General features: G+C 37.5%; 1 protein-coding gene across 2 annotated transcripts in view; it reads right to left on the bottom strand.

The window, feature by feature from the left end:
- MPP7 (membrane palmitoylated protein 7) overlaps positions 1 to 26613 on the bottom strand; it is a 117948-nt gene that overhangs the window by 28988 nt on the left and 62347 nt on the right. For both annotated transcript variants that reach the window (XM_019471007.1, XM_009275195.2), the window contains 6 exons: positions 21867 to 21998; positions 13209 to 13290; positions 11554 to 11639; positions 9672 to 9746; positions 8858 to 9054; positions 8269 to 8333 (listed from right to left, as the gene is read on the bottom strand). In XM_019471007.1, the coding sequence (XP_019326552.1) occupies positions 8269 to 8333; positions 8858 to 9054; positions 9672 to 9746; positions 11554 to 11639; positions 13209 to 13290; positions 21867 to 21998 (637 nt within the window). The remainder of the gene's footprint in view (positions 1 to 8268; positions 8334 to 8857; positions 9055 to 9671; positions 9747 to 11553; positions 11640 to 13208; positions 13291 to 21866; positions 21999 to 26613) is intronic.

Here is a 26613-nt window from a genome sequence, read left to right as displayed (position 1 = left end):
TTTCTGTATTTACATTTCCGTGACTGTCAATAGGCTGCAAATTATCTCCTGGGAAAAAGTCACTAATGCTCAAAACCAGTTCATGTCAGTACATCTAAAAAGTCTCCTGAATTCAACAAAGTTATTTAACTTAACTAGTGACTGTGCATTTTAAAGTATTCTGTTTGCTATTTTATCATCAGAAACAGGCAAGTCCTCATCTATGAACATGAAAGACTGGACCAGGAGAAAAAGAGGTCTGTATGTACGCACAGGTATACACTCACTCAACCCCGACCACTGCAGACCTTCGGAGGAGACCTGCAAGTATGGGAGATGGTGGAGCTACAGCAGCAGGGCTTTGAACAGCTGAAGGGAACGCAGGCTTCTGGGCTACCCCTGCTAGGAAAGGGAACGGTCTGTATCATCCATGCTATAAATCAAAGACATCGGGATTCCCAAGTGAGCCAGCTGATGCCAGAGAGCACAAGCCAAAATGTCTACAAGCTGAGGTTTAATGCTGAGATAAAATGAAGGAGTTTTGAACTTTTTGTGTTTTGTTAAAAATCTTCCTTCTTAATACTGCTCTTGGCTTTCTTGGGCTACTCCTAAGGTTGAACATAACAATCTATAACGAAAAGATGTGGGAAATCAGTGGGTCTTCATAGCTTCATGCAGCTCAGTCATCAACATGTAGGTCCCAATTTGAATTTTACCAGGAATTTTATCAGGGCTATTACCTGTCCCTAGTAAAGCCAGAGGTTATTTGCCAGGAAACTTTGTATTGTGATTCACCGCTAACTAATACAGCTCTGCGTGTCTGCAGCAGTTGTACGCATGCAGCAGGTATGTGCAGATACATGCCTGAAGTTTCAAAGTTTAGAGACATGGAAAATTGGGGTAGATCTTCTCAGGCCAATATAGTTTTACTAAATTAAAGCGGGGTGAGAAATGAAATAGAAGTGTTTATCTGAAAGGAACAAATAAGAGACTAAAAGAGGACAGAGTAAAGAGAAGGAAATCTGACGGGAAGCAGGAAAATAAAAGCAGTGACAAAAATGAAAAAAACATAAGGCAACATGGAGCAAATAAAACACTGAGAAAAGAAGAAATACAATCAAATAAATGTAGTGTGATAAGAAGGGAGAGGAAGTTACAGAGAAAATAGTCATGGAACAGGCTCATGAAACAACAACAAAGCAGTACCAAGACATAAATGGGAAAAAGAAATAGGAAACACAAGCGCAATGGAAGCTTAGGAAGTAGGTGGTTTTATTCATTTTAGAAAGATTTCAGCGTAGCCAATACGCTAAACTATAACAATGCAAAACAGTATCACATACGCTGTATTTTTGTATGTATTTTAACTTAAATATATTTAGATTTGATTTTGGGGGCCTCACCTAAATTATATTACTTATGAAGCTCAAAACCAGTGCCACTCCAGGAACTTCCTCAACTCTTTGCAACAGTCCAGCACCAGATTAAAATTTTTAATGTTTGCTGACCTTCTTTCAACAATATTTCCATCAAAGAATCTTATCTAAATGTCTCTCAGTCTAAAATTAGATTCAACAGCTCTGTTCTAGTTTTTTTATCACAAGAAAGTTACATTACCCCTTAAATTCTATTTCACTCTAGTAAGCAAGAAATTGTGATGTGCAATGATCTGCATTACAGCAAATATATTAAACACTCCAGATTTTTTAGTGATGAACAGCCCCACATAGCAATCGACATTTATACTGTTTTGCAGGTTTTTTTATCCTATAGGGTTTTGTAGATCGAACGCTACATATACGTTCATGCTATAGGAAATTTAAGGTGATCTAATTTAATCCTCTCTTAACGTCATCAGATAACAGTATCTCTACCAAGATAATTTGGAAAATGAAGAAGGATAGTCTTGCAGTGCAGGACAGAGCAAGAGTTTATGAGATCCGTTTCCACTTCTGTCTCATGTGACCTTGACTCAAATGTCATCCAGCTTCAGGTTTCCTTAATTTCTCCGTGGTAGCAGGAAGTTAATATTTGTAAGGACAGGAGACTTCCGAACAAAGATGCTAATGTGCTAATTTATAGGTCTGGTTTTTTTTTTTGTTTTTACTCATAACTACCTGCAGGTGAGCAATCAAATTTCAAGTATGAACACAGGAAAATACTGAGAAGAAAGGCAGAGTTAAGATTGTGCAGCAGTTATAACAAGCAAAAGAGTCCTACTATACATTAATCCTAAACGTTTGGTCTTCAAATACAAGTGGTACAAAGCATTCATTCTTTTAGCTTGTTTAAATTCTTTTGTTGGCAGAACAAGATCTTCAATTCACAAGACACTCATCTATGGATAAACCGGGTTACATCTTGTTTGAATGAACACCATTTGGATGCAGTTAAATATTTTCTCTTGCTCATACAGTGCCACGACACAATCGCATACGGTAAATCAAAATTGAAAGTAAAATGAGTTTTAAACCCTAGAAAAACTATATGATGATGGCTTTGCCACAGTAAGCATTTACATTTAGCATCAAATATACAGAACAAATGTATTTTCAAGGAAAAGACATCTCTGAACAGCTCTGTCATATGCTACATACATATACATATTTATATATAACTATACACACAGGGTGTAGATATACACATATGCACACACTGCACAAGTTAACAGAAGTTCAGGCTATACTAGTATAAAATATAAAGTTACCATTAATTTTCATACCAGAGACAACACATATATAACATAAGAATAAACACAGTAACCACTGTGAAAGCAAAATTATGCTGAAGGAATATAATGTCTTGGCCGATTATTGTAGTTTATAATAACTGCAGAACAGTAAGTTATTTGGTTGTTATTCAAAGAAATTTACTTTTTTTTCCTCAAAAAAATAGGTGATCAGTGTTTTATCTACAAATTAAAGTAAGCTACAAATGCAAGAATGACCACGTTTGTTGGCAGTGACTATTACAGTCAGAGCATGAGTAGTCTTTGTATTCAAGTTAACAGACTGGGAACTATTAAACAAATGAGTTCCTCCCCGTACTGCATCTCATGTCACTCCTAATTAGCTGGGATGCAGTGATAGGAAAACTCAGAGCCAACTCTGGCTACAAAGTTGTGCCCAAGCTAAGATGACCTCCTAAAGCAGGAATGCTGTTAAATGTTATTGAGAAATACCAGGTAAGCAGGTTTCTGCGGAGCTGGCATCAGCCATGGCTCACAACCTCAGACACACCAAAGCTGATTGCATGCAGCCAGGCACGTGTACTGTACCTCCCTCGGCATCCCACAGAGCTCCCTCGCACCCCACGTCAGGTACACTGCACATTCACCGTCCCAGCACGCGAAGGGTTAGTCCTACTCACACGATCTCATGCATCTCTATTCCTTTACTTTCAATCCATTTTCCTATTTTCTTTTCTATGCTGCTTTTTCTTATCATTTTTTTCCCCAGTATAATTTTCCCATAGTATTAATGCACAAGCAATACTGCTTTTTGCTGAAAAGTCATTGCTGTTAAATATTGAGAAAAATGCTGAAAATGCTTGAGAGGTTTGGTATCCCTCCATCATTTCTGCACTAACTCAGAGCCTGGGAAGTAACACTATCAATCTTGTCAGCAGGTCAGCACATCTAACTGCCACTTATCTCATGCTTTTAAAACTCATCAAATATTAATGTTGAACTTATTGAGGTTTTCTACCAATAATAAAAAACCCAAAACACGTCGGAGTTTATATTAGTAATTTTTGCATTCACCATTTCAAAATCTTTAACAAGTATGATAATGTTTGATTTAAACGGAATCAAGAAACAACTGAACTACAGTGCAAATACTGACTATAGTAATGCTCCTGCATAATACTGTTAATTGCGCTAATTCAATAATTTCAAAGCCCATCCTCTGTGGGATTTTGCCTAATGGGGTTTATGGGCAGCTTTTGTCCATCTGTTCTTCCATTGCCCTTGTTGCAATACTTTCTTCTTTTCTTCATCCTCAATATGAAGTTTAACCTCCCTGCTTTTCCCTTTATTTCTTTATTCCTACTTTTTCTGGGTCTTCCTCTCGATGTAAAATCGCCTCTTATCAGCGTGGAGTCCATCTATATTATCAATTTCCTGCCACCTTACGCCCAGATACCATCAAACTATGCACCCTCTCCATTTTCAAATGAAGAAGTGTGATTTCACTTACCTTTTAATATGGAATGTACATTGTTTTGTCCCCTCCTCCAGTGTACACGTTAAAGATTTTTCACTTTGACTGGTGCAATGTGAGAAAGATTCTCTTATCTCTTTCAAGAAAATAGCTAAATTTTGGGAGAGGCGTACGTATGTATCTTCCACAAAGCTAAAGGATTTACTTTTACTTATATTCACTTTACATATAGACACAATGAAACAAGTTGACTTGGCTATAAAGTGAAACTAAGAATTGGCATTTCTATTATAAGCTGATCCTTTTAATAGTTTAGAATTAGGTTGGGTTTCTGTTGTTTTCAGTGCAAATAATTCCTTATGAAAAAGTTCCTTGGAAAATATCCTCTACTCCCTTTTCTTGACATACGTATACAAGCATGATCAGCATCACCAAAAAAGTCCACTTTTTTTGCTTCCAAATTTATGATACACAAATATGTGTACAGATTAACAACTTTACACAACATGCATTGCTATGCTGAAAAGTATAAAAAAATCAAAATTGGAAATAGAAAGAAGGCTTCCCAAAAGTAATTCAATCTAGCTCCTCGCAGGTTTTGAAACATACTTAATTATCAAAGCAAATTCTGATGGACGTTAATGTTACTGTGAATACAGTTACTGACTCACTTTTTTTGCTTCCAAATTTATGATACACAAATATGTGTACAGATTAACAACTTTACACAACATGCATTGCTATGCTGAAAAGTATAAAAAAATCAAAATTGGAAATAGAAAGAAGGCTTCCCAAAAGTAATTCAATCTAGCTCCTCGCAGGTTTTGAAACATACTTAATTATCAAAGCAAATTCTGATGGACGTTAATGTTACTGTGAATACAGTTACTGACTATGTTTCAGAGTTTTCTTTCTAGATAAATATAACAGTCCTTCCCAATTCCAGAACTGGCTTGAAAAGAGAGGAAATAAAGAAGTTGTAGAATACTTCCTGTATGTTATGCGATTTTGACTAATTTTTAGATTAATTTTCAAGCGGAAGGATACTACTACCCTGGAAGCCCACCGAAGAAACCAGAACTGACTCACATTTTATTGGTATCCAAGAAAATAGAATATTTCTCCTTGATTCTCCCTATTAAAAACAAAGGCATGTATCCACGTTTCTTCCTCGTTACAAAACATGGGACCTGTGGAATGAGTTGACTGAACAGAGCAGGCCGACATCCAGTGCTACTTACCATGTCTCAAGAAAGCTTCCTAGTGCAACTCCCAGTCCTGTCAGGAAAGGGACTTTTATTAGCAGCTCTGTTGAAGTCAACAGGTTTTTGTCTTCGGGAAGCTATACGAATATCAGCTGGCAAATTGCCCTTTCCTTCCAAACTGCTAAGGAAATTCAGGTCATACGATTGGATGGGATCAACTGCAATAGCAAGCAACCCCTCTATATACAGCTAGTTCAGGAAGATCTACAGAACATCAGTTTCCCCACACAATTACCCTTCCAAACATTGGAGAACCCTATATCAAGCTGAAGGCCTGCAGTACAGGATTAAAAAAGAATCAGATGAAATCAAGCGTTACCGATTTCCCACCTCCTTACACAGGAACTTGTTAAATAAAACTTTAGAGGACAATAATCAGTGGGCCATACCCCACAATACAGAAAAGGGCTAAAAAAAAAAAAATAAGACCCAGCAGTCCTTTCCAATTTTCTGTTCTCTATGTCACCTTCCTTACATGTTTCCGATACTGGCAGTATGCTGTTCGTTCAGCTGAGCAATGCATGATTTTCCAGCATCTCCCAATTTTGGCAAGGTTATTGCTCTGCACAAATACACACACGGCCTCTGCATCTCACAGCTTCACTGCCGTGCTTGGTAACGTGAAAAAGCTGCCTAACTTTAGAAAGATCACAAGGGCGCGGAGTTTCCCAGCTTACGTGGAATCATCTTGAAAAGCCAAGCAAGTGGAAGGTTCTCCTGTGAGCAACTCGAGCAACATCCTACTCACAACATTTTTTCTATAGCTGAATTCTGGTCCTTAAAATGCCTCCTCTGTGAAGGATCTGAATTCCCTCCCAGCACTAAAAACATGTTTAGTCTTTGAATGAAGGGATGGACCTCTACTCAGAACAGCACTTCCCCTCTTCCCTGGAAATCTGGCAGATGTAGCAGCAGATTGTCCTAAGAAATGGGGAAGAGAGAAAATGACAAACCTACATTACTCTGCAGTCTTTCCTCCTTCAAGAGGCACCACTGCCTTCTAGATGGTATTTAGCTGGACCTTGCTTTGTTTAAAGAAAGTCTAAAAGAGAACGATAATAGGCATACTGCTTGGCCCTAAGGCTCTGTCACGTTTTAAAGGAAAGGGGAGGAAGAGAGGAACTCTTCTCCCTTGTTTAAGCTAGTTAAGGCAAAGTCAGCGGAGACAGCAGAGACAACAATAGTAGACATCGTACTGTGGGTCGTCTTTGGGTTGTAATTTTGGCAATTCCCGATCAAGTTCAGGCTGCCTATTTGGAAAGGTGAGATGCATCTTGTAAAACCTTTCACTTGAAGGTCACTAAAAAGATGCAGTCCATTACAAAAGGAATCATGCAGTTTTTCTGCAGCAGCTGATTTACCTCTTCAAAAGCACCAGTGCCACATTAATTGAAGGCTCTTGCTGAGGGTATTATCCAGATTCAAGAACAGTGGACAGAGAGAAATAGCTATACCCTGGGATCAGAGACTTTTCCAAAACAGGGGCAGAGCAACTTGACCTAGAACCTAGAAAAACAACAGATTTACTACAAGCTGGAGGAGCTCCTCTTTGTTTCTAAGATCTGTGTAAATTAGAAAAGCTATAGTGCAATCATATAGTCTGTTATTGTAATTACAAAGCTAATCAAGGGCCTTGGAGTTAACAATAGCATTAGGGCACACAATCAAATAGTGAAATGGAATGAAAGATAGAAAATGCAGATTATTAGAAAACACAGTAACTGTCAAACTTCAGAACACAAAAGCCATAGCAAGGGGTTAGGAAAATTGCAGCAGAAACCTCGGTGATAAGTTTTAAAGTTTAAAAGCATTTAGTTTTGCACTTAGTGTGCCAGCATCTACTGTTTGCCATAGTATCCATACTTTTTTAGAAAACACAGTAACTGTCAAACTTCAGAACACAAAAGCCATAGCAAGGGGTTAGGAAAATTGCAGCAGAAACCTCGGTGATAAGTTTTAAAGTTTAAAAGCATTTAGTTTTGCACTTAGTGTGCCAGCATCTACTGTTTGCCAAAATATCCATACTTTTTGTTTTAATGGTAGAGAATGAAAGATGGTTGGAAATTTTAGACCACTGTCTGAATATTTCTAGTTGAACTCACAAACATGTTTGTACTTAAGATTTAGATCCTACTGAAGCGTGATAGTTTCTTACATTGTACTCACTTTGTTATGAGTCTGTACAACTGAAAGAAATAACAGGTCAAGTAAAATATGCAATAATACTTAAAACAGATGTTGATGTAGATTCCAGTGGAAAGAAAATATTTGTTTCGATGTATGCGCTTTCTTAGAGCTTACTTTTCTTATATTGTGCAACTACTGTATTTAAAAGCAGAGACTATTAAGAATGAATTTGTTTAAAAAACAGTAAGAAGTGGTTCTGTGAAAGCCTGTCAAAGAACTGAATGTCCTGGCTTATAAAAATTTCTGCTGCTTCATAAGACACAAAAAAATCACCAACTATGTGGGGGAGAGAAGGGGAGACTATCCGACCTTTTATCTCACTCTCAATATAAATTTCACTGTATTGATGCAGTCCAAATTATATAAACTGTTGAGCCAATTCTGTACTATTTAAACAGGAAAAGAACACTCTTCAACCTTTGAAATATTATATATCAAAACATTAATTGGGCTCGGTGCTTCAAAAACAAAGTCAGAGGGTTGGGAAAAATTGTTAGCTGCTTTTAAAGCTTTTAATTTCAGCTCCTCTATTTATTTTCCTACTGATACAATGTGATCAAGAAGCTATTGTGCCCAGGAGAAATGAATCCTGTAGTCACAGGGCTGAAACAAACTGCTATTTTATAAGGTTCAAGATCAGAAGTATGATTTCTATTCCAGGTTAACAAACTTACATGATTTTCTGTTGGAAATCTTCAGTGGCTGAATCTGCACTTCTGGTCGTCTTAGTGCAAATCTCCTATAAAATGGGAGGTGGCAGGGGAAAGACACAAACTCCTCAGTTTTCACTGCAAGTTTGGGATGAATAACACTTAACATCATGAGACTATTGCAAAATATGCAGAAGATTTTATAAGAAATTAACTTAAAACAATGCAATCTATTCACAATCTCAAAAATTAAATCCTCAGCCTCAAATTTTTGTAAGCTCTCCAAAACCTGCTGCAGTTCTTATTCCTGCATAGTACATCAGTGTGAATACAGATACTGATGTGCTATTTTCCATATGTTTTTTCTTTCAATCTGGATCAGTGTTATCCTATCAGTTTTTGTCATTATTAATTCTAGCCAGACAAATAAGGAAATCCAAAGTATTTCAGCAACAGGTTTCCAAGTTCAGCTGTCTTGCTGCAAATGCAGGTTTATCATACCCATGTAATCTACGAGCATTACATATGACAACTATGCTAACTTAACAACTCAGCAAATAAGTGTCTTCTCTTATTACAGAAAATAATGAAACTATGCTTCTCAGTAGCTCACCTTTCCTGGAAATGCTTTGAAGGGATCAAGCCTGCTCTGGGATTGGCATCACCTTCGTGTTTGGCCTGCCACCAGGTTGCGTCATCCTGGCTCATGATCTGAAGGATATCTCCTTTTCTGAAAGCAAGTCCAGCTTCTTTACAAGGAATTGCTTTATCCTCATTAGGATCATAGTCAAATAGGGCTCTGATAAACATCTGAAACAAACGGTGTTTTATCTTTAGAATCAGAATATTAAACGTAAGCCAAAGGTATCTCCCTTTTTTTGCTTTTACTGTTCAAAACCATTGAACTAAATAATGTAAAGCGATAAACGTTTACTGCTGTAAAACATCCTTTTGGACGTCTAACATTAGAAGTTCATATGGGAATGTTAAATTCATTACTTCTGCAACTGCAATCCCAATGTAGTAAAGGCTCTATGATCCAAGGCAAATAAGACTTTGCAGGTGAATAGTGTGCCCGTATGGGGAACAGAAGAGAAAGTACTTTTGAATCAAGGTGCTATCAAATGTCTTCTACCCAGTGTACGACGGAAGAAAAGGAGTACTTGGAAGCAAGCCAGGTCCTCGCAGAAGGCTGAAGATTACCTATGTCAACTTCACGGCTGTAGAGTTAGGGCTTAAGAACCATGTTACACCCACTTGTAAATCCAGCATGTGAGTATTGAAGTGTGCGGTGCGCTACACATGGTCACATTAGAAAAACTCAGTCCGGAGGCATAAATCACATTCTTGGTTCTGTCATCCAAGCAAACAATACGTATCCTCAGCATAACAGTTACTGCAATAGCTTCTGAAACAGTCTTGCCTACCTTGCCTTCTTTCACTGGCATTTCTTCCTTCACACTAGGTATAATTTTAAATGTAATTGCTCCTTGAGACTGAGCCTGGTGAACATTTGAAAAGAAAATGCACTGAGAATTAAGCTGTACGTTTCAAAGAAATCTTAAAAGGAAAAGAAATTCAAATTAATTTAAAAATATTCAAATATAATGAATCTATCCTCTCCCAAGCATGATCCATGGAGTTTGACAGCTTCACCATACCAAACTTTGCACTGCAAAGATTAAAATACCCACTTGAAACTCTCAGTTTTGTTTGCTTCACTGGTGGGCAGAGATGGACTGTTAAAAACTAGGACCTGCATGTTTCAGAGGTCCCACTTCTGCACTGAAAGCAGGAACAAATGCTACAGCTAAAATGTATGCATATTAGAAGCAACTGCTGGACTCCTGGCACAGTTTGGACATCCCTGGAAAAATCCAACTAACATTTCATTTTTCAAAAAAAGATAGAAAAACTCAAACAGGCTTGTGCCATATTTATCGTATAAAACTATTGGGGGGGGGATTTATTCTTCTGGCAACTTTAAGAAACTAGAAAAGAAAAACATTTTTGAATAGACTACGTGTACTAAATAGGAAAAAAGCCCTCCACTATAAATCTTAAAACAAGTTAGCCATCATCAACCACCTCATCCATTCATTTTTCCCTATATCCCACTTAAAGTGTGTCTGGCTGCATTTTACTTATTAACCACAATATATTCCCACTGCCTCAGTGACATTTTGCTATTGAAGGAAGTGCTAATCAGCTGGAGCCTCTGCTACTATTGCATGCAGCCGACAAGTTTCATAAAACTAGCAGAGTGCAAGAGACAGCCAACGATTTAAGCAAAATGGAAACAGGCCTGTCCACTACCAAGCGAGACATACTTCTGCCGGCATGTCTGTGATCCAAGAGCTCACTGTTTGACAAGCAGCAGCCAAGTTCTTATTTCACCAGCCGTAGGACTGGAATCAATAATTCTGTTACTTTTGAAACAAGCTCTAACTAGCTTTTGATGTTTATATTGTACCTTGAGGAGATAAATAGGGAAATTGTTCACACCTTTTCTAGTGCTATTGTGTTTCTAGATATTTTTAAATATTAATTTTTTCAGGAAAATATGTTTCTGTAGGGAACACAAAACCAGAAAGCAAGTATGAATACCAGTGGGCTAACACTTGAAATGAATCATCTCAGTTATTGAACCAAAACCGTGAGACAGCCACTCAATTCAGCAGGACAGCAAGGTATTTATGTATACAGAAATGCCTACACCATGACTATAAAGAGCTGTCATGACTCTCATTGGTTTTCTTTGCCGTAAAAATATTAAATATTTCTGAAAAAGTCTAAATTACTTAATTTGCAGTAGTGCTCCATAAGTGAATAATTAGGCTGGCTGTAGAGATCGTGTGGTTCAGAGGAGTGCAAACATAATCATTTATATGGCTATATACTGCAAATCAATATAAAATACAATTTTAATATACCAGTTAATTTATTCTATCAAGTACTTCTATTATGAATTAATTTTCACATGGAGTTAATGCGTTATTAATGAATACATTTAAAATAGTTTGAATTCAACAGATCATGGTGTGCCTTAAAAACTGTAGATTATACACTGAGGTCTGCAACATATTTATAGCCATATTACTGTCATTAACTCTTTACAAGTAATTTGTAATTGCATATATATGTAATGCGTGGAAAATCATTCTTTAAGAGAGAGACTTGTAAATGATAGCGCTGGGAGAAAAGGCATTATTGTAGAATATACTTTTTTCTGAGAAATACACCTGTATTATAAGTCTATGTACTTTTTCTTGACTCCCCTAAATTAATTTTAAAATGTTTGGTATTTACCAAAATGTGTATTATTTCTTCAGGTTTTTTATCATCTACGGGAATCCCATTGACTTCCCTCAGTTCATCACCAACATGAATAAGACCTACAGAAGGCAAAGAGGAGTTGTTAAACAGTAGCTACGTATTATACAAAAAATGCCATTAACATTCAGCTTTTTTCTCCCTTGTTCATCCACTTTAAGCTCTAACTTAAAAGCAGGAATATATGGTGAACACAACAACAGTTACTGTCCTCACAGGTAAGTTTGAGATGGTTGGTTTACTCACCTCCCTTCCTTCCTCCTGAAAATTAGTAATTAGTACCGTTTCTCTATGACTCTTCCACACTTTTATGCAGATGTTTGAAAAATGCCTGTACCAATTCTTTTTCTACTCATACTACTTTCTTATTGCTACACAGCTGCAAGTACTGCAAAGATCACTTAGGCTATGAGTGCTAATTTGTGGCACAAATGCTTCTTAATTTAACAATATATATCTAGATTTACTCCATTACCCCAGCCAAGTGTGAAACACAGTTGTCCTAGATTCTCTTCAATGAAAAGAGGCCCTTTAGAGTGTAACTCAGGACCTCTTGCATGAGTTCTTTCAGACTTTCAGCATCCCAAATGAAACAATGGCAGTCAAGGATGTGCTGGTATTTTGAGAATTACCAGCTGGAACTCCAAATGGATGTACTAATATAAAATAATTCAGCCATCCTGAGTTCCTCCATCAGCAGGTTGTAATCTTGGCACATCCTACAGTTTCTAAGTGGATGTCTTCAATTGGAAACAAACCATGATACATCTTAAAAAAACCCTGTATCTGCTAACTCAAAGATACCTGGTTGCAAGTGAACTGGGGAAAAAAATTCAGCATGAATCATAGAATCATTAAGGTTGGAAAAGACCTCTAAGGTCATCGAGTCCAACCATCAACCCAACACCACCATGCCCACTAAACCATGTCCCTAAGTGCCTCATCTACACGTCTTTTAAATACCTCCAGGGATGGGGACTCCACCACTCCCCTGGGCAGCCTGTTCCAATGTTTAACCACTCTTTCAGTAAAGACATTTTTCCTCACGTCCAATCTAAACCTCCCCCGGCGCAACTTGAGGCCATTTCCTCTCGTCCTATCGCTAGTTACTTGGGAGAAGAGACCGACACCCACCTCGCTACAACCTCCTTTCAGGGAGTTGTAGAGAGCGATGAGGTCTCCCCTCAGCCTCCTTTTCTCCAGGCTAAACAACCCCAGTTCCCTCAGCCGCTCCTCATAAGACTTGTTCTCCAGACCCTTCACCAGCTTCGTTGCTCTTCTCTGGACACGCTCCAGCACCTCAACGTCCTTCTTGTAGTGAGGGGCCCAAAACTGAACACAGTATTCGAGGTGCGGCCTCACCAGTGCCGAGTACAGGGGCACGATCACTTCCCTACTCCTGCTGGCCACACTATTTCTGATACAGGCCAGGATGCCATTGGCCTTCTTGGCCACCTGGGCACACAATGCTTTCACCAGTACTGAAATATCACTTTGGAAAGCTGTCCAAACCCCAAATACTTTTGCTTGTGATAGTGATGTATTTTGTGTGTACAAAATGCTCCCATTTTATCTCATCTTTTTCTCAGTTATAGAACTTGAATGGCTAGTGGAAAACAGCAACACGTTACCACTTCTATCTGCAGCTCCTCCACGCATTATCCTGGCCACCACAATTGCACCAGTATGTTCATCCCTTTTAATAGTAGCCCCCTTTAAAAAAAAAAAAAGTTATTTGGTTAATCTTACCATAATTCTAATTCACTACACTAAAAAAACATTTGCTATGTAAAACTGCAAAAAGTTGACATCGGATCAATGTGTGAGTAAGCCAGAAATGATACTTGCTCATGAAAAGAATATACAAACTATGTTGCTCTATTACCGTCCTATTAAAATGTGACTTCTCCATTCAGAACTGACTCATGCAGTTTGGACAAATGATACAAGAAGTTTACTTTTTGACTTAATGTTAACAGCAGCATACCTTACTTGAGTCTGTTGCTAAAACTATACTAAACTATTACTAAGAATTGATAATTGTTTTTCCTGCATTAAAACAGGCCAAGTTACATACTATGGGTACAAAAAGTTTATCCACGTTCGTAATAGTTGCACTTTGTGCTCAGAACTGCCTGTGTACCCACTAATCATAGTTTTGCTTTACATTGTTAGCAATAAACAAACACGAATGAGGAATGCCCCTGCACATCAGGGCTCACCTGGAATACCCGCGGGACAGAAATGCAGAGGAGGGGAACATTTCCTGAGTTAGTCATGACTGTTTTCATACATTACACAAACACCGTGCAAGGCATTTAAGTAAAATGACATCATGTAGTTAGATTTCCAGTGAACAGCTGTCTAGATGAGAAAAATGCCTTTGTAACTAGAACTGCGAGGGTGCGCTGAAAAGGGGCACAAGGTGATGGGGAAGCAGCAGGCAGCAGCAGTGACAAGTGAGAAGGGAAGGGAAGCGGAGGCACGGAGCCGCTGCCTAAACTGCAGTGCCAGTCCTTTCAGGCAGACGGGAAGCAGTGAGGGGGGAATGCTGGCCCTGCTCTGGAAGGCAGAATCTGCAGAATAACGAGGGGGATTTTAGCTAGATAAGTCGTACTGTATAATCACCTCCAAAAAGGTTATTTGATCCAGTATTTTTAAAAAACACCACAAATAAAGCAACTCCTGGCCAACAGCTTTTTATCCGCACACGATTACTTTGCCACGCCAATGTAGTTAGTTACCTGCGATAGCTCTAACTTTGTTAATCAACAGAGATGTTTAGGACTCTGGCAGGTAAGTAAATTTTCTGAAAATTTCCGTATTTTTGATTAGTGAATGAACAGTATTACTTCACTGCTGAGTACAAGAGAGTGGTTACAATTTCCTTCCATCAGGTAAGTGTTGTGCTTGAAGTAAGGTACAGAAGTATTTTATAAAGTTCCTTGAATAATTAAATGCCTTTTACAGCTAGCTTTCTATATTTGTTTAGATTACAGATGAACATCATGTTTATCACTACTTCAATTTTTAAGTGTTCCATGGATGTGAAGCTGAAATATGTACAAGTAAATAATGGGGGTGACGTTTTACTACAGTTAACAATTTTACTGACTGTAAATAAACTTGTTTCCCTTTCCCTCTGCCTCTAAGATGGAAATACAGCACAGGACAAAAAAAGGGAGATTAATTTATATTTTACTATATGCAAGCTGCATTTATTGCAAATAGAGAAAAATTAAACCAGTCACCACACAATATTCTCTTTGGCTGAAACTTTAACAGTAGCCAGCACTCCACAGCAAAATTGATGTGCTGTGTTTGTGTTTTATTTTACATCTTAAATTTATTAGTATGACATTCTATCCATAAGCAAAGTAATTCTGCAACTTGCCAGCCTTATTCTTATGCGTTGTTTATAACATAATTATATCGGTAAGCATTTGTTGGTATTACAGTTTCAAATGAGTCAGAGTTTCAAAAAGATAAAGATTTAGCTGCAGCTAATCTCATTTTAAAAACTCATGATTAGACTTCTGTGCAAAAAGAATTGCGCATCATTAGGAATATTAAACAAAGCATTAACCCCTCTAGCCTATATCTCAATATTAAGTTCTGACCTTGCAGCAACAGCTATTAATATGAAGTTTATTATTAATACCTGGAAAGTTACATCTGTTTAAAAGTACAAAGCATCTTTTTGATGGATATATTCAGAAAAAAAGAAAAAAGTAGCGTTAGGATGTTAGAGCCAAATATAAATACAGGACATTTCCACTATATTGTCCACATAAAACAGAGGCTCTCCTAATTAATCAGGGAAAAAGCCTTGAATGGAAAGGCTTTATGCCTTTTACCTAGAAGTCAACACTATTAAATGCTACCGAATGCAAAAGGCAAGCGATGACTGACAGGCTTCCACTGTGATCACCCAGCTACCCCAGGCTCTAACGCTGATGCCTGAAAACGGGTACTTCACTTCACCTTGTTTTTAGACAGACCCTAGAAAAAACTTTTGTGGGACTGAAGACCACAGTATTGACCCAGCCAGCATCTGGAAGTAATGGTAAGGCTCTTGTCCAAGTGGAACGGTCACTTCATGCTTTATGGGATTATCACTACCAATGTGCTGGCACAAAATGAATTCCTAGTGCAGATTAGCCAATTTGAAAGATGCCTCCGTGAAGATAACAGGTAATTTGGAATTATCAGCAGGAAATCAAGTTGGAATTTACACGGAAATTATTTAACCCAAGTTAGCTCACTGTCAGTAACTCCTTTATGGCAAACTCAAAGTGAATGGGCAGACCCATGAAAAGCACTATTTGAGTTTATGTGGTTTTGCTGTACCTATAGTACACAAAGAAAAAAAGGGCTTCCTTAAGTTCCCCTTCCCTCCCAATTTAGAATACTTAAAAAGAAATCATCAAACACAAGTGAATTTCTTTTTGAAAACCCAAAGAGTTGATTTTCTGAAAAAGCAGTTTCTCTCGTACTGCTGCCAGCCCTGCTTAAACTATGAGGTATATATAATCTGGCAAGAGTTTCTCCTTATGAGATGTTCAGCTCCAGTACTTTCAGTTACATGTGCAGGGCAGCTCCTCATTTAGAGCTTTAAAAATGGAAGAAGGTTAGACTGGACCTTGAGAGCTGGAAAATATTTTCAGTGTTGCTAGCCAAAAGTGTAAGTTACCCTAAATGAGACATATACAGATGTAATAGCATAGCTCAGTTTAAAATACTTTTAAAGGGAAAAATAAGGAGTTTGGGAGCCATATGGTGATCAGACTGAGAAAATGTTTAAAGGTGTACCATGCAAAAGCACTAAAAATAATACAAGCTCCTTCAGCAAGGCTCTTTCACTGTTTTTTGGGCTGGGTTTTTTTTTTTTCAGTTTTAATGTAGTAACACTGATTGGTGAGCATTACTCAGGGTTTCACAGATGTGATCTTTATTAGTTCATCCATTTATCTGCTGGTTCCAGAATATAAACATTATAAGCCTTTATTTTTAAAGAAAGAAAGACTAGCCTGTAAAATAAATTACTAATAAGAGAGTTTGAAACATCGGTAATATTTTTGCATACCTTTCTGTTAAACAAAAGCACATGCAGACATTGAATGCAAATAAGTACTTCAATAAGCCTTATTTTAATTCATTCTCTATTGAAAATGCAAATACAAATATCAGTTACCTACCTTATAGTGAAGAGTTATTTAAAAGTTGATACCCACATACATGTAGACTATGCACACTAAAGCTGTCCCTACACCCAAATTAATCCCACCTATAAAATAGTTGGGTTCATTCACTATAGGAACTGAGCTACAGGGACTCAGAGTGAGAGGCAAGCAAGAGCTGTAGAATTTGCATCGGCAGAACATGTAAACGACTCCTAAATCATCACAATTCATTTCACCCAAGTTCAGCTATGAAAATCAGGTATCTAGTTCAAGCTAGGTGTCTAGGCTCCTCCTATACTTAATGAAAAGAAATAGGCAGCTCCGGAGAATGAATCATCCTTTCATTAAGGCAGGCATCTTAGATTGCATGGTTCATTCTCTGGAGCTGCCTATTTTTCTCTTGACTACAGACACAGCATAGAGTTTTCAAATGGCTAAATTTATGTGAAATGAATCTGTGTGACAAAGAAGCAACCATCTTAACATGAAGAAGCATCCTATTCAGAATAACTGCATGACAGCTGTAACAAACCTGGAATATCATTTGGGAGCTGGAAGTAGTGTGAGCCAGGAACTGAACTCCTGGCAGTGTGGTTATACACCTCGGATATCAGGAACGCTAACCAGGAACATGGCAGTGGCTGAAAAAGCCCTGGAGAGGTAGGCATAAGTAAAAGCCCTCCAAGCTATCTGACAAAAAGCCTAATTATAGCCAAGTGAATTTTGGACTATCTCTGAAAAGAGATGTTTCTACTTCTCTTTACGTAAGGTTCGAGATGTTCTAAATTACTTTGTTCAGATAAAACGTCCTAACACAATTTCACCTCGCTTGAGCGAGACACTACTAGAATGGCATTTGCTAATAGAGCATTTAGGGGGAAAAAAAAAAACCCCACACAACTGTGGAAGGATTAGCAAAAAGTTTAAATCATCTCTTCCAAAAAACTGGAAGAAAGTTCAGCAATGACTTCTGAACTGATGAAATCTGGCAAACAGAAGGCCCTCCCACAAACCATGTGTTTCCCTCTCTTTTGAGATGATTACTCCAGGGAACTCAGGCTTCATTAATATGTGATTAACACTGGCTCAGAACACTGGTGAGGTGCTTAACTCAGAGAAAAGCACGAACAAGTACAAGAGCAAACGTGGTGCAGTTTTATATAAAAATGGTCACTAGTGTTTCCCTCTCTTTTGAGATGATTACTCCAGGGAACTCAGGCTTCATTAATATGTGATTAACACTGGCTCAGAACACTGGTGAGGTGCTTAACTCAGAGAAAAGCACGAACAAGTACAAGAGCAAACGTGTGCAGTTTTTATATAAAAATGGTCACTAGATATAGAATAGAATCATAGAATCATTTAGGTTGGAAAAGACCTTTAAGATCATTAAGTCCAACTGTAAGATCATCGAGTCCAACCGTATATTCCAAAGAAGTTAAGAGTGCCTAATTTTCTTCACAGAGAGTACCGTTGAAAGTCATCCAAAGGAGATATCCAATTCCAGAACTTCCAGGGTGTGCAGCTGATGTAAAGCTTACTATTTTGCAGAAAAATATTCTCTACTGTTTGCGTACAAATAGAGAATGAAAATGTACCTGAGGCGAAAGAAAAGTTCAGAGCGCTCAGTATCTTCAAGTCAAAAAACCAGACAATCTCCATCCCAGAAAAAATATTGTATGGTACCTCCAATCTCAAGTTCAGTAGCAAGAATCCTGATACAACTATGCAAGTGGAAGTCAGACTTTATGACTGGAGAATAGTGAATAGATAAACTGAATACATAGAGACTCTTTGGATCTGTACTCAGCTAAGAATATCCAAGACTTTAGAACAAGCTCTGAAGGAAAAACCGTTAAAAAGACATGGAAATAAATAGAAAATGAAATTTTAAATAGTTTAGTAAACATAGATCATGGCATAACCTTTCTTCAGTAAAACAACTTCAGGAAGCATAGATGCGGTAGATCTAATATACCTAGCATAAACCTGTCTTTATTTATTCTGCCATGCCATATTCTGGTAAGACCTTATCTGAATTAATATCCATGTTTTCTCACCCCTACCTAAGAAAAAAAATTAATCTGGGGAAGGCAAAGACACAAACAGTAGGTTTGTTATGTATCGTGGTGGTGGTGTCATAACAATAATTGACTATCAGTCTGCCACAAAGAATGTTTGACATTAACGATGTTAAAATGGATTGAAGGTGGGTTACGGAAGAGGAGGACGACACTATACGCTATTCTTTGAAGTCTTCCTGGAGAACAATTAACATGCAAAACAGAACTCACCATAAGCTCTTCTCCAACCAAAATAAAACATCAAGAAAGGCTGGGAATTTGGAGAGACCACAAATAGTCCTTTCCCCTACAGATAACCTATAATCTTTGAAACGTTGGTTGAAGGGCAGCTTTTAGAAGTCATTTATGCCGATCTCCTGCTCAGAGCAGGACTACTGTCAATGCCAGATCAGGTCACCCATTGCCTTATGGAATAGGTTGGAAATTGCACATCTCCGGCCAGTCTGCTCCAGTGCTGTACTTCCCACTGAATGAAATGCTTTTGTTAATTCTCAGACTAAACCTCCCAGGGCTGCAACTTGTGGCCATTGCCCTGTGTTTTAGCATCTTTCACTGCTGAGAAGAGTTTGACTCTACTGTCCTTGTGAGCTCTCCACTCTCAAGTAGTTGGAGGCTGCAAATTAGCTCCCGCCCTTTGCCTTTTCCTAGTAATAAGTCTATCACAGATTCCTTTATAATACTCTTTTCGCCTTGGTAATTACACTGAACAGTCTTGACAAACTGAAGAGTGAGTTATCTCACTTTTTTTTTTTGTATTTTCCATGGCTGCGTTCTGTCTAGTAAAAGAAAGTTATAATAAAAAACCCCCTTATTTCTTACCTCCTTAGCACAGCAGTTGTACTAAGCTGGATGGACCTTTTGAGAGACTGTACTGGTTTTGGCTGGGATAGAGTTAATTTCCTTCATAGTAGCTCGTATGGGGCTGTGTTTTGGATTTGTGCTGGAAACAGTGTTGACAATACAGGGATGTTTTCATTATTGCTGAGCAGTGCTTACACAGAGTCAAGGCCTTTTCTGCTTCTCACCCCACCCCACCAGCGAGTAGGCTGGGGGTGCCCAAGAAGCTGGGAGGGGGCATGGCTGGGACAGGTGACCCCAACGGACCAAAGGGATAACCCATATCGTATTATGTCATGCTCAGCAATAAAAGCTGGTGGAAGGAGGAGAAGAGTGGGGACACTTGGAGTTACGGCATGTTGTCTTCCCAAGTCACCATGATGAAGCATGATGGAGCCCTGCTTTCCTGGGGATGGCTAAACATCTGCCTGCCAATGGGAAGTAGTGAATGAATTCCTCATTTTGCTTTGCTTGCCTGCAGCTTTTGCTTTACCTGTTAAACCGTTTTTATCTCAACCCACGAGTTTTCTCACTTTTATCCTTCTGATTCTCTCCCACATCCCACTGGGGACAGTGAGCAAGCGGCTGGGTGGGGTTGAGCTGCCTACCGAGGTTAAACCACAACAGACAGGCAGGCCCCTGGAAGAGTTTAGTATCCCACTGGCGTGAATGGGCAAGAGTGGAATCTGAGGAACAGCCCAAGGATAACCTTTGGGTTAGGCAACTCTATTTGTCCCTTTAAGAGGGCCTAAATCTCAAAAGCGATATATACATATATACATATATATATACATGAGATATATACAGTGTATATATCTCATAAGTTTTTAGAAAAATCTGTCAGTTTTGTTTTCAAAGTTGCTATTTATCCAGTTCACTTTGAGATACTATTAACTTATAGTATTTAACTCACAAAAGTCTTAGTAGCAAATCATGTTTGAAACATGAAACTATGTAAATGAAGATTGAGATTTTTCTGACAAATTCAAGAAAAAACAACAATAAGGGTGTTTTCATTAACAATAAAAATAAGCTGCTCAATTAGAACTCATCTCATACTATATGTTCAAATTTCTTCACACCTTTCAGAATTAATACTCTTTCTGATACTACATCCTAAAGCAAGTTTGTTTTCTTCCTCAAAGAATTTCTTTGATAAAAAAAGGAAAGCTTAAAGCTGTGATTTAAATATTTGGGTAACAAAATTTTAAATCTGTTAAAACAAAGTAAAAGCTTTCCAGGTGGTCAAACTTTTAATTATGCCCATGGGCACCTACAGGCAGTCAATACCAAAACTTATTTTCTGTTTATTGATGCCAGAAATCCATCAAGAATAAGAGTGACAGTAAGGTATCTTCTGTGGGACAAGCTACCCCTGTACGTCAAACAGAGGCATCGTTCTCCCTCTGTAATCTCAAGTACAGAACCACGGCTTTCTCAAAGTAACTTTGCAGATATTTCTTCAGGATTGCTATCCATTAAAACAAATATCCAGTACAACATAAAACAAAGCTCTTACTGGTTTGCAGGAGAAAAAGAATATAGTTAAACTTTATACAAGATGACTCCCACTCTACAGCAAATAAAAATAGCCAAATCAGTAAAGCATTTTAATATTCTTGTAATACAACCTAGGTTTAGTCCTTTCATTTTTCCAGATATCCCCATGAAGATATTAACTTTCTAGTATTCATAATCCAAAGTACAACAACAGACATCTTAAATTTGCCCAGATTTCAATTCAAGTATTTTAAAATATGTTTTTATGCTTTCTTTTCAGTGTATCGAAAGGTCACATTTTTTACATGAATGCTAACAGGCACAGTTCACAACAAAGGTCAAGATTTCTTTGGGGATTCATTCTCCGTCTCTCATTTTAAAACAAGTTCATGATTTGAATTCAAGATAAAAGATGAATATTATTGATCTAAATGGTCAGACTGGCCCACATATATAATGCTCAAACACCATGAATGAACAAATTCTTACTATTCATTTCATGTGCTTTACTCATAACGACTGCAAATGGAATTCACAAGTGTATTATTGAACGTTATGAATAAACATGCGTAATGTCCGTCTATCCACATTTCAAGTTAATGTCACCCATTCATATTCATAATCTGAACACTCCCCACCCTACACGCAAACATAAAAACCCAAAACAGAAGACGGGGTTACTTACCAATGGTTCCCTGTTTTTGACGAGTCTGATTATTTTGACTGAATCTTCTTCCTCATCAATATCGTCAGGCATGGGGGGCAAGACAGGATCATAGTTCTTCTGAGCAACAGTATCATGTACAGAGAGCAAAGCCTGGAAACATTAATAGTCAGTATATTATTTCGCATCTGAAAAGTTTATAAAGGACAAAGCAGAGGATATTATTTATAGCCTAACTCTACTAGCGTGATGCATGTAGATTGAATATACGTCTTGTATACAATTTTAACACATGTCAAACTGATGAAAGAACTCCATAAAGTATATATTTTCATATACACAATGTATGCATCTAGTAAATTGTGGATACCAAACAGTGTCTTCATACACATGGAAATATCGAGTACTTTGCATATTAGCTTGAAATAACAAGAATTATGATCAGGAGAAAACCCAAGTCTCCTGAAGTAAGAACATCATTCTACTTGTCCCAGATAAAAAGTTTCTTTGATACAGTAAGCAGTCCTATGAAACAAATAAGCAAAATAAGCATCTTCCAGTACTTCTGTTCAAGCATGAGACGCATGACATTAAGCTGTTGCCCAACCATTCCCTTCAGAGGGGCTCTGGAAGCTTACCTGGTTACTGGATGCCTTTCATACTAGCTCCCTTTCATATAAGCTCCAATTTATCTTAGGAATTTTTAATTTATTGTGGAATTCATAATTGAGATTGAGGAACTTATGGCTGAAACGATTTGGTTCAGGCAGGTGCTTATCAACCACCTCGCATGTCTTGCCTCCTTTCTTTCTCTATTGCTTCTGCTGTTCACACATAGCTTGAACAAGAGATTTTTCAAAGAAAAGCCTAACAAAGCCTGACAAAAGGTTCAATCTTAAAAATAAAATAATTTAAGAACTTGCAGAAATTAAAAAATCTTGAAAGTCTAAAGGAAGTTAGAAAGCTCATTCACCTAAGGCTCTAAAAAAATCTCAGCTGTAATCTAAAATTCACAGCTTTTTCTAGATACAGAACTCAAAGTTCTTTTCTATTTTGAAAATTCTTCATTATCTGTAATACCTTTTAAACTGGTGAAAAATGGTTAAGTAATGCTTTTAGTTTTGTAGTGAAAAATACGCATTATAACAGGAATAACAGCAACAGCCATACATACAATTCTATCTACTGCTTTCAGTTGCTTCTGTTTTCAAGTAGTTGCTCCTAAATACTTGAATATTTTACATTTTGACCTGATATTTTTTCCCAAAGAGTCAATATTACAAAAGTTCTAGGCTGAATTGCAGAATTAATTTGCAAACTGATAACCTTCCCGACAGTAAAAATAAAGCATTTTGGAAAATTTTGAGATGTTTAGGATAAAGCAGAACATACCAACATTGCTGACATGGATGATATCAGAAGATATCATATCAATGACTGTAATAATGAATCTATTATAACAATTACAACAGTGATTAAGAAGAAACTCCTTAATAAAGAACAGAAAATGGCTACATTTCCCTGATGCCAGTTTACTTGCTACTTAATAAACAGGCCAATAATATTAGACTGGGTACACAAATGACCAGAAACTGCATGTTCTCAAGGGTAATGCAAATGTTTTAAAAAAGCATGACACTTCCATTACGCTATTCCAGGATTTTTTTCCTGAATGGAGGAGACTGTAACAACAGAAAACAATTTCCAGGCAACGCTACAAGCTATCATGTCAAAAGCAGAAGGCAAAGAGTGTATGGTAATCTTGAAATTCCGAAGTTTAAATTTGAAGTTAGGTCTTCAACAAAATAAACACAGACGAAGATCATGCCAGCTTCATGAGAATTTGCTATTGTTTTACTAATTTCTATGCATACTGTACAAATTGATAAAAACATTTCAACACACTAATTATTTCCGTTTTTCTTCCCAAGACACAGTTATGAATTTGTACTATTTACCATCAGAAATTACCAGCTTCCTCCCACCAAAGATTAGTTTTACTTTAGATCTGAGCTAAAAACCTCAGGCTAGCAATTATGGTTCCTCCTGGAAATGCGTATTATGAAGCATTACATATGTAAAAGCCATGCAATCACATGCAGTCCTCTAAGGATGTATGTGAAATATCAAAGACATACTAAAACAAAAGTAGTGTTTGCTTTTACTTCAGGCTACTTACAGTTAAGACTTCTAAAACTAGTCTTCTGCAATTACGTTTTTCCACATAAAGCTACGGCACATTCATGGACTGTTTCAATTTAATGAGGTTCTATATTGCAGTTTAAAAACTATCAGGCAGATAGAGAAAACAGATGAAAATAATCTAAAGCACCACTTCCAGAGTGAAAGGTAGCAACTTAAAACATGTTCACGAGAACCTACCCTTGACAATGAAACTTGCAAAACAGATTCTGTCCGCTACTACACTGAATTATGCCACCAGTGTTAATAAGATACTTCCCTGCTCTGACTGCCAGATCAGCCTCCTGGACACCACGCACAAAAGGACGATGCAGCCCAAGTATTATAAACCAATGCGAATCAATGTCTGGTATTTATGATGCTTTTCTTCCCTCACAACAACTGGAACTTATCAACCCCTTCCCTCCCCCTCCCAAAAAACATATTAAACCACAATGTACTACAGTTTTCAATATAAGATCTTTTACCCAAACTCTGGTATTATTTTATCTCGGTGCAAAGATGCATATTTTAGGTAAGAGTATGAATGCCAGAAGTTGTGTCTTTTCTCAGTTAAGTTTCCAGAAGAGCTTCTCCAGAAGAGCTTCTGTCATCACAAACTTGTTTATGCTGTATACTGAACATACTAAGATTTCTTTCCTGCTTGTCTTCCATCACTGCTTCTTCTAACACACTACTCTCTGTCCACTGTAGTTGCCCTTGAAATAGTCAGCAGCATAGACATTGGGCAATAATTATCTGCAAGCAAAACTTATAAAGTTTTATTTTGATTTCACTTAATGTATTCAACTAGAGGTGATCAGAGCCTGTCCTCGAGAGAACTTCCATGTCTTGAACACACGAAAAAATGACCATATTCACAGACTAAAGGGACATTTCTTCAGCAGCTTCTTTGTACTGTGCATTTAATATAATGTATGCTTAGTCCAAAAAACTATCAGACTAGACTTTTATAGAAAAGGTTGGGACTTTTTTAAAAACAAATTACAAGTGCCAAGACATAAAACTTGGATCCCATCATGAACAACATTTGCACAGAATAATTGTGCAGTAAATGCACAAGGCAATATAAAGGTAGTAATGTTCTCCTTCTGTACCTAAGATGCGATCGATTTATTCACTGCAGTTTTATACTCCATGATACTAATTTTTGCCTATCCCAAGAAACTGCAAGAAGTGCAGATGACATCTTAATTTTTTTTTTTATGTTTTGTTTTCAAATACACAACCCTTTGGAACTATGCACGTATGATTCAAGATTAGGGTCATGTATATTTAAGCACCTCTGGAAAAAAGATTTTATTTCAGCTCTAAGTTCTATGCTTATGATTCACTAATGTAAACACGGTCCATATTTAGAACTTGAAAGAAGGTATGATTGAAACTCCTGCACTACCTAAATATAAATATTGATGTTCAGCTAAATTCTTAGACATGATCTAGCTGGAAATGAATACTTTCATCAGACCTCTGAAATGTCTAACAACTAGTGCTGTATTTTTCATATTAAAGCTATCACTGATCATTTCACAGTTTATAAATTGAAATTTTACACTATCAACTTACACAAAGAAAATCTGACATTGGAAACATTCAAAGTTCTTTTTCTTAAACTGTTCTGAAACTTTAAATGTTTATTTAAATTGAGAATGTTATTAATGAAAACAGTTCTATATTTTGAAAAATGTGTATCATTTAACTACACTGACTACATTTTTGCTCCTCTAAAATAATGACAGATTTTATACTATTTTTTGCTTGTTTATATTTTGAGATCTCTAAGAGTAAAAATACTCCAAGTAGCCCCTGACTCATGAACACAGTTCATGTTTTTTAATTCTCATTATTAAAAAAAAAAAAATCTCAATTTGAGCTTTACTTTTCAGAAATATTTTGCATTTACTAGTCTAGAAAAAAATTTTAGAAAACAATAAGTTAAATAAAGAAGCAAGACAGAATGGACAAAGAAACAAAAGCAGCCTTTTTCTATATGGTACTTGAAAAAACAAGATTAGAAAATTAAATAATTAATAGTCAAGATTATCAACATAAAATTTGTAGGGACTCAGACCAACCTTTATGAAAGCCAACAGCTGCAGCAGACTGCAACACTGCCAACCCAGCTGCTGGTTACCTTGCCTGTGGAGTAGATAACTGGCAGCAGAGTCAGCAAAATGGAACAAAATGGCCCATGACTTTGCTGTCCCAGTCCACAGCTTGGATTCATTAGCACTGGCCACCTTCTCTGGCAGTTCAAGTTAAACTCCATCAGGTTGTGCTGGTTTTGGCTGGGATAGAGTTAATTTCCTTCATAGTAGCTCGTATGGGGCTGTGTTTTGGATTTGTGCTGAAAAAGAGTGTTGATAATACAGGGATGTTTTCGTTACTGCTGAGCAGTGCTTGCACAGAGTCAAGGCCTTTTCTGCTTCTCACCCCACCCCACCAGTGAGTAGGCTGGGGGTGCCCAAGAAGCTGGGAGGGGACACAGCTGGGACAGCTGACCCCAGCGACCAAAGGGATATTCCACACCATATGACGTCATGCTCAGCATATAAAGCTGGGGGAA

The sequence above is a fragment of the Aptenodytes forsteri genome, unplaced genomic scaffold (assembly GCF_000699145.1).
Source record: "Aptenodytes forsteri isolate BGI_AS27 unplaced genomic scaffold, ASM69914v1 Scaffold336, whole genome shotgun sequence".
NCBI classification, from domain to species: Eukaryota; Metazoa; Chordata; class Aves; order Sphenisciformes; family Spheniscidae; genus Aptenodytes; species Aptenodytes forsteri.
Note: the sequence above shows the minus strand (reverse complement) of the source record. Positions and strands in the feature narration are given on the sequence as shown.